General features: G+C 36.6%; 1 protein-coding gene across 1 annotated transcript in view; it reads right to left on the reverse strand.

Moving 5' to 3' along the window:
• LOC108977062 (transient-receptor-potential-like protein) overlaps positions 1–9679 on the reverse strand; it is a gene marked incomplete in the record, with an annotated part of 49517 nt that overhangs the window by 19430 nt on the left and 20408 nt on the right. The window contains 1 exon segment of the mRNA XM_018946558.1: positions 1804–2041. Coding sequence (XP_018802103.1) covers positions 1804–2041 — 238 coding nt within the window.

Consider the following 9679-nt stretch of genomic DNA (forward strand, 5'->3'; position numbering starts at 1 on the left):
GATTTCTTTTTTCGATTACAGTTATGTGAAAAAAGTTTCTCCAAATTTTCACTGAAATTTTAATTTTTTTTTTAAGAAATGTTTGCCAAAAGTAATAGTTTTTAGTTTTTTAGTTTAGTTTTTTCGTCCAAGTTCAAAGTTAAAGTTTTAACATAAACAAAAACAAAGTAAATTATGGTAAACAAATGTACCAATAAATATCGATAACTGGCGTATTGGGAATATATTAAAATAAGTTATCGATAGTTCAAATATACAAATTTAGTTAAACATATTTAAATCGATGAATTTACTCATATACAAATATAAATCGAAAACGCAAATACCAATTGAAAAATCGAAACACTATATCGATAACGYTTATACCAAGCTAACTATCGAAACCCAAATTAAAAAAATTTGTCGATATATGACATGCATAAGTTATGCAAACGAAAATATGGTTAACTATTATAAACAGAAATCTATCGAAACTTTATATCGATAAATAAGTTGGCAAAAAAATAGCTCGATAACTCAAACTTTAACCKTAATATGGAWATATGATGTCTATAACCACACAATATATCGAAAACCAATACTGAGAACTCAAATAACCATAAATRTATCRAATTAAAATATCGATAACTCGCKTATTGATGAAKATRTCCAATTACRTTWTCGRTAATTCAAATATACAAAATYATTTAGTCATTTTYAAAATGAAAAMTCRAAACATTACATCGTTAACTCTTACACCAAGCTAACTATCGATAAGCAAATTTCAAAAAAGTTAACCAAGAATCCAAGAAAGATATCGGAAACCAATTTTCAGTTTTTTCTCTTCCTCCAAGTTCAAAGTTAAGGTTTTAATATCACRTTTTTTAATATATATATTTTTTCACAGTAGATCATTATCATTAGTTAATAGTGTATGTTTGTAACAATAAAAAAATAAAAATTAAATTTTTTATCTGAGAAAAATTTTGTTGAAAAAAGGTTGTTTTTTAGCCGAGAAAACCCATTGAAACCCTTAAAATTACCAAAGAGTACATAACAGTTGCAGGAATATTAAAATGAAATAAGTCCACTAAGTCTGTTTTGATTGATGACAACTAACTTTTTATTGTGACAATAGGTAAAAGTTGATCTTAACGTGCAACAACCAAGTTATTGTGAGAAATTGTGACATTGAGTGACCACGAAGAAGTTGTGTTAGACAACATTAGACTACTTCTTATGGGGTTATTTAAAGTCATTGGTCTTTATCAATAAACTAAGCGTTAGAAAGCAATATTAAACATGCTAATCATGACATACTAGTTGATATTCTGAGTACTCGAAAATTGGGGTAAGCGAACTTGCTCCTGCAATAGAAGTGGTGGAGGTCATTTGAATGATATAATATTCAGAACTTAATTGTAGAAATCATATTACTCTTATTGAAAAAATCTGTATTAAGGAAATTTTTTGTGTCAAGTCTAGTCATTGATCAGTCGTAACTTGCAACTGAACTAAACACTTATGGTCTTAGGTAAAGATCCTCTCGGTTTGTATTTATGCACCACTAAAGAATATACTTTTTGAGAATAAAAATATAAAAAATAATAAATAACTCGAACTTCTACATCTCGAAGTTCGCCAAAACTCGAACTCTTGAATTGACAACCGAAGTCAAATATCATAAAAATTTTCTTCCATAACTCGAAATCTCTTTAAAACTAAGTAATATCTAAGTAATTTTTGTGAATTATCGTCATACGGGTTAGGCACCTCCAACTGTATACATATATTTATTTTTTTTTTTTTTTGCTCTCTACTCACATATGGTTCACCCTCTTTGTAGATGAGTTCCTCATGCTCCAGCAGCAGCTCGACAGCCTCAACGAATTCCGCATTAATGGCATGCAGCAGGGCRTCCTTCGTCTCCACGCCCATAATCACCAACAATTCAACCATTTCGAGGTTCTCATTGTCAATGGCCAGTGTGAGCGCGCGACGGCCCAATGGATCCATGCAATTGATATTGATRTGGCGCTTGCGATGAGCCTTCTGCAGAATTCTGAAAGGGTATAAATAAAGCGAATATTAGCAGTAAGAGCAACAAGAATCAGCAAATTATGAAAATAAGCAATGAGAAAAACGCAAAGCAATACTGCAAAAGCTGCAACCCAAGAATATTTAAGAATAATAAGAAAATMAGAAAAAAGTTACGGTTTCGTAAGGCCAGCGCTGATTGTCTGATTGCCAATGAAAGAAATATCAAAAATGTTCATGAAAAGAAAATACTAAGCGCAGCACTAAAGGTAAGTGTAAATCACGAAAGGGAAAATGAATATAAGGCCAGCATAACCCCAAACGGATATGACAACGTCGCACACTCGTCGCACAACAATAAAGAGCCTTGGCCGCATTCTAATATTTACCACAATGGGCGACTGCAAAATATTTTTCAATACCACTTTATTTTTTGGGTTTTCAATTCTTTTATTATCATCTTTCTTTTCCTTCCTTCTTTCTTTCCCTTGCTCTCCGCTATTTCGCTGCTTTTCCTCTATTTCCTTGCTCTCCTTGCAATCAACGCCAATATTGGAAAATTGAAAAACATAGCTGTGTGTGGAAAAAAAAATACTTTAAGAAACTTTTAATTACTAGTCTGAGGCTGAGTGCCGAATGTAAGCAAACAAGCTAATCTATAGCGACGTCAAAGCCATTACCAAATGAGCCTGACCAATGGAAGTTGGCAGGCCATTATGAGCGCTATAGAATTGGCATGACTTTTTCTTGCATCGTTGAATAGAATAGGTAAACTTTGCGGTCAACTGATAGCCGACGAGGTGCCCAAAGCTGGCGCTCTTCGTTTCCTAGCTACATAGAACACTTTTAAAATCGTCAACGGGGTTTCAATATACATATATGAGTGGAGTCCAAAATGCATAAAGTTATTATGGAAAAGTATCCAAAGTTTTTTTTTTGCAGAAAATATGCTACAATAAGGAATATATTTAAATATGCTGACTGTCTGTGAAATCAATAAAGTATATTAGGGTTTGATCATAGATAATGAAGGCATGCCTTGGTCTATTAGTGGATTTAAAATCCCTCCTCACGCTAAACCTGTAATGGATTCCAGTACACAGTGATATTCCTGGTAACTGTGAAGAGGATGAAACTCAAATTTTATTTCACTATATTTAGTTTCTATTATGTCGTTATCCTCATTAAATCATATCACAAATATGTGRCAKAGAAYTTTCAGCTTCGACTCGCTGAACCGRGTTATATATATAACMAATATATAACCAMTAGATAACCAGTATATAACCAATATATAACCATTTTATAACCAAAACTCAAATTTTGTTTCATATAAGTGRYTTCTATTATRTCGTTTTTCCTGCGTCTCACTWCATCATATSACATACCGTTAGWTATACCCAATARGTAACCGATATATAACCATTTTATAACCAAAACAGAAATTTTGTTTCAAATTTCTATTTTATCTTTTCCTTTACACTTAYGATAAGTGATTTTACGTTATTTTGCGATTTAGATGACAATATGTATTAAAGATTTAGCTGAGTTTCGGTGCAGACAATCCTTGACTGACTCAACAAGTAGACAAACGTGGCATGAACGGAATATGGACCGCACATGCTGACTATTAAAATTCATAAAGAATCACATGAAAACACCAGAGGTATACTAACATGCAACCGTCTTATTTGTAGAGAGTTCAATAGACTGAAAGCAGCAGTCAATGACTACTGTTAAAGCTTTGTGTAGGAAGAAGTTGTTACATATAGAGTTTACACAGTTAAAACTTTTTGTTTTGACAAACTTTATCAGAAACACGTAATAGTTCTGTAAGGACATAACATAGAGAATTTTTGTCGCGTTGGTTTCACAATGGGACTCCTAAAGACCTGGGTGCGTTACTCTACCTACTTAGTTACCTTACTCATTCTCTTCCTGGCAAGTTAAGGGTATTTTTAGCTCAATTTATTAGATTGAGCTAGCAAACTTTATACTGGGTCTACCACAAGTCCGTACACAATGAAAAAAGCAAGGGAAACTCTCGCTTTACACTACCTAAATTTCAATTTAATCGAAGAACGTATTCCTGTTAGATGGAGTAAAAGATCTCAATCTTGACAAAACTGGTCCTCGAACAGATCGAACTCGAACAGAGTGGTAAAGAATTTGAGAAATAAATATTGAACAGAAGTTGGTTTAATACCGAATCTGAATCGCACTTTTACTTGAAGAGCGGCCTTGGAGGAGAAGGCTTCACGGAATTTCACATTTCCGCCGTGTGATGAAATCCGATAAAGTCGGCTGTTCGGAAGGTTGGACCAACTAAAAGTCAACCTACTTCAGCTAATGAGCGTAAAGTTATGTTATGGTTGTCCAAATATAGCAACCAATAATACTAAAAAAGAGAGTATTTTACCCTCTTAACCAACAAAGGGACTTGGCTTTAGTTGGGATCGTGAGATGTCACCTACGACTTCTTCTTTATTTAAAGGACCATAAGTCTACCACAGAACCTCTCTCTCGAAAACTCGTAACGCTGATTGATCAGATGTTGTCATCGTAAATAAAATACGCTGTGAACTCATAGACTCCAAATGCCTTCAGCAAGTAAAAAGCCTCCAACATTTATAAGATAAAATTAAAACTCATAACTAATCTGCTAGGCGAACTCGAACAAACCACTGCGAAAATAAGTAAAGCGCTCTTTACCAAACTACTTAATTTCCTCTCATTTATTATAACTGTAATGCGATGCCACTCACCCACACTCCCATTMATTAAGTTGTGCAAGTACAATCAAATCAAATGAAAACAAAAACACCAATACTAAATTGGAACATTGTAATTTTGAAATTTCTCTAGTGGAAAACCCGGAAGCAAAAGCAATTCAATACGGCAAATAGTCAAACTTCGGCAATCAGCGCATAAAAATATCAATTAACTCGCCGAACTTTGCATTAGCACATTGTTTGCTGCGGACCACACGCTTCCGGAGCGTTCACATTTTATTGAAATTACAATTTCACCATTAGACGTTAGAGGGAGCGAGSGCCAGCCGAGTAGACCGTGAAAGTGCCAAGTCAATAACAATTATAAAAGTTAAATGGCTGAAAAAAATTATAAAAAATCACAAATTCAAATTGAAGCTTTAAGCAAATGGAGAGTGGCGGAATGTGATTGAAGAGGAATGTAMAAGTGAGTAGAACAAAGTGTGGCAGTTAAAAGGGAAGAGGAATGGAGTTAGAATGTGCGTCAGGGAACTTTAACAAATTATAAGGGAAGGCTAAGAACAAAAGTAGCGAGAAAAGTAGAAACGGAGARAAGGAAAGTTAACTAAAACCTTCAACAGACCCTTGGAAATGTTTAGAAAAACGATTAATTACAAACCCTATAACAAGAGTGAGAAAAGCAACACTGGACTCCTTTATGCCAGGCAAGATATCACATTATATAGTTTCAAGCAAAAATCCAATTTGTGTCAACGGAGAACAGAATGGACGAAGAAGATTTTTAAAATCCTTTAAATTTTCTTGGAAAGCAGCGTCCTGCTATTAGTCTATGATGACGACCTTTTCGACATTTTCGGTTACTTATAGCTAAATTTATTCATTTATTTCTGTAATTTGACGAGGGAGCTTCAAAAAACTAACAAGATTTAGTAACCGATCTTCATTCTAGACATTATTTTTGAAACATATATGAAGTAATCCGCCAAAGAATACCTGCTATCATTGAAAAATCCAAGCAAATTCCATCGTTCATTAAAAGCTCGCAAAAATTTCGCTGTAGCACCAATATTAAATCGAACAGAGAAAATTCTTTCAACGAAATAATTGAGTATATCATAAGTGCAGTGATGCATTCAAAACCTTCACAAACAAACGGTACAATAATAATTACAACAAATTGCTGCGGCGAACTGACCAACCGGCATATGTGTGAACGACAACTTTTGACACGTGAATGACAAAAGTTCAAGCTGTCAAAACCAACGCTTTGCCGACCAGCAAGCAATTAACAATGGCACTGAAACCGGCGTTTATACAATCATACATGTATATACATATATATRTAWATTGTATGCCTAGGTATATACCATACATGTAACTGCTTGTAAACATGGCAAAATATCTGGCGAGTGCAGAATTGAATAACGGAAAATTCTTGTCAAAACATTTAACAATGAGTGAACACAAAGTTCATTTAAAGCAGCCCAGCAGGAAATTGAGGCGCAGATTTTACGCCGTTATTGGATTCGAAGCTCAGAGTTGGAGGTGTACTTCATTGAAACTAAGAGTTGGAAGCGTGCTGTTTCATGACTCGATCATTTTTCTAGCAGTATTTGAGCGTTGTTTATAGTAAAGCCTCGAACAGTGTTAGCAAAATTAAATAAAAAGCTGTATAAATAATAAGATGAGTAGTAAATCCGCTATAGAAAGCAAAGCTTTAGAGCTGTGGAATAGTTTAAACGTTCAAAAGTGGTAAGTCGTCGGTAAAGCAGCTGTAAGTCGAAATCTCTCCTCAAACCGATTTTTTTCACCATACCTTTTACAACTTAGCAGGTATAAATACTCTACTCTACCTTAAATATAACCTTTATTGACTACCAAAAAGATACCCGTATTACTTCCTGGTATAACTTTGTATCCGAAAATGCTTTCAGAACCTTTAAGGAAATTGGCGATCCAGCAACATCAGAAGACAGTGTCACCATAAATCTTGAACAAACAGATACTCCTTTTTCTTGACAGTCGAAGTTCAGTCATCGAACTCGAACTTTTATATTTTCCACACCTCATGGTGTTGCTTTGGTTCCGAAAAGTCTTGAAAGCCATCAAAAGTTATAAGACTGAGTTAATTAAAAAAAATTTATTGAACCTTTCGTTACAATTCTTTAAAAACTTTCAAAATACGCTCATCCTGCGTCAAGGCAGCGCTGCCAGCGCCATTTTCAATGCTTGACTMGTCACTGAAAGCATTCCCCGGAATTAAGCTTTAAGAGCCGAGGTACATGTTGCTTGGATCCGCTAGCTCGTCTCAAAATACTTGCCTTTCGGCCTTTTCAGGTAAGAAAATACAAAAAATTCAAGGGCCACATCTGAGCTGTAGGGTAGCTGCGGAAACGTTGGGATGCCGGCCTTGATTAGGTAGCTCTTCACAAAAAARACTGTGTGAGGCGGACGTTATGGTGGTGCAACTTCCAATCGGCTGCGATGTCTTGTCGGACCCGATTGACACTTCGTTTGAGTGTCTTGAGGACTTTCACGTAAAATTTGGCGTTGACGCTTTGTCCAGGAAGAAAAAATTTATAGTGGACGATGCCTTTGATTTCAAAAAAGACAAATGCGGTGTTTATAGAAGTCGCAGATCTCCCAGGCAAAGCTTCAAAGAGGCCTGGTGCCACCGAAACACACCACTTCTTGCTGAAACAGCACCTGAGTAAGCCAGTTTGATCATATCAAACGTTTCTGTGGCAGACTTACAGCGTTTCACATAGAATTTAATCGCGCACCTCTGTTCTGAGTTAGTGAAACATGTGAATAACGTAATCGTAGAAAACATCGCTGAAGGAAGACTTCTTAGAACACTACCACAGTCACTACATTAGCCGGAACTGTCTGCAGTGACTTTTTCCTGTTCTTACCTTAAGATAACTCTGGCTAAAATAAGATTTAATGAAAAGCTAAGCGCCGAGAACCGGAGAATACAGTCGCAAAATATACGGCCGGRAACGCTTGATAATATAGATATTAAGATGACTGCGAGACAGAGTGTTCTGGAATCCTGCCACACTTCAATTTCATTCCAAAATACTTAGCCTACCAKGTCGCTGAGCGTAGCCTTGGTTGTCGTTTTCTGCTCACAGGCCTTCGAGTGCAGGAGTACAAGGCTACTAAAAGAGTGTCTAGAGCACTTAAGTCTAACATCGAGTTATTTTATGGTTAGAYTRRTTTGGCAGTCTGKCTKCTGCGATATTACATTAACATAGAAAGCTGAAAGCATGTTCCCGTAGTAGTAATTCAATCYCAAAAACTGCGAAGTGGTAAAGTGTGGAAGCCCTGTTGGATACTTGTGATTCATAACTGAACTGTTTGGCCTAGCAGATTTGTGATAAATTCAGGCGTTTTTGTCGTTAGCTAAGATCTAAGTACAGAATTCTTTTTTTTTTTTCGTTTGGCCTTACAAAGTTCTGCGCTTAAATATCTAAGTGTGAACTCCAGCCTAGCCAAGCATACGTTACAAGGCTGAAAAGAAGACAAGTTTCAGGGTTTCCACCTCCTAATGGACCTTAGAATGTTGCAAAGTAAGTTACGTTAAACGAAAGACAAGACAATAAAACTACTGACTAAGTTCGCTAGGCTCTATTTAACACTCCTTTTAATTATTCAAAACAGGAATTGGACTCCAACAAATATTCAAGAAGGTTTATTTGAACTGAGGATTCCTGAAGACCATATTCCACAAACTTTCTACTTTCTAAAGAATTTCCTAGAAGCACTTCAACATAGAGCTCCCTATATAGAATGTCAGCTTTCAAAATACCTGTTAGTTGTTACCACATTGCACACTTAACTTTTGTTAGCCAACTGACCTTCGGCCCAAATATTGTCACAAACTATTTGCACCCACTTCCAGTTTGATGGAGCCAACTGCACATTTGAGTTGACCAAAGCCAGCGGTCAAACAATTACATATAAGATGACAAGCATTTGCAAGGCAGAGTTTGGCCCGCGACTCTGTCTGTCGGAGCACACAGCTGGAGTTAGTAATTTAACACGCAAWTGAATTTGTCGGAACAGGCAAGGCAGTGCCGACACCTTAGGGAAGTACCGCATAATAATAAACAAGCAGCGGTACAATGGTCACACATATTAAGGAAGAAGAGTGCAGGGAAAGTGGCAAGCAGGAAGACGACATAGGAAGGAAAAGCAGCACAAAAAAGCTTTAGAAAAAGTACAAAAAACTACAAAGAAGAGAGAGAAGTGAAAAGAGTGGAGGTAAACAGGAAGTTGAGTAAGTTTCGTGGCTGAAGCTACCAAACAATGTGCGACTCGACGGAGTATGAGCAGACAATAAAAATGTCTCGAGCAWACGCACACGCAAGCCTGCTGAGTTTGTTGGCCATACAAGCCAGGAAGTAAGCAGCCAGCAAACTGCGGAGCAATGTGCTAACAGGAAGTGTGTGCGGAAGCCGACATATCAGCTTCATTTGGCATGCCACACACACACACACACACACACACACAACGGCAAAGAACATTTTTGCGTAACAACAAACAACACACGTAAGCGAATGAAACGCTCAAAATTCTAAGGCATACTTGCAGGCGCTCATTTGTTGCGCACACTGAATGTCTGCTGTATTTGTTTGTGCTATGAAAAGAAATATTTGCCGTTTTGCTGCCAGCTTCAGCAGCACCTAACCGAGCATTTTGTTTTGTCACACACAGCAGTTGGCACTAGCTCTTATTCTCAACACATACACACTCATGCGTTTTATYGTTTTCGCATTCACGTTGGCGCATTTGTCAATGAGCGCCTTCCGGCATGCTTTCCGGCCAGTCCACGCTCCGCTCTGCTATCACACTCATTCCTACTCATTTTTGTGTGTGATACGAGTATTATGAGCAGCATTTGCGGTTGCACCGCTTCATTAAGT

The sequence above is a fragment of the Bactrocera latifrons genome, unplaced genomic scaffold (assembly GCF_001853355.1).
Source record: "Bactrocera latifrons isolate USDA-ARS-PBARC rearing strain unplaced genomic scaffold, ASM185335v1 scaffold_83, whole genome shotgun sequence".
In the NCBI taxonomy this organism is placed as follows: Eukaryota; Metazoa; Arthropoda; class Insecta; order Diptera; family Tephritidae; genus Bactrocera; species Bactrocera latifrons.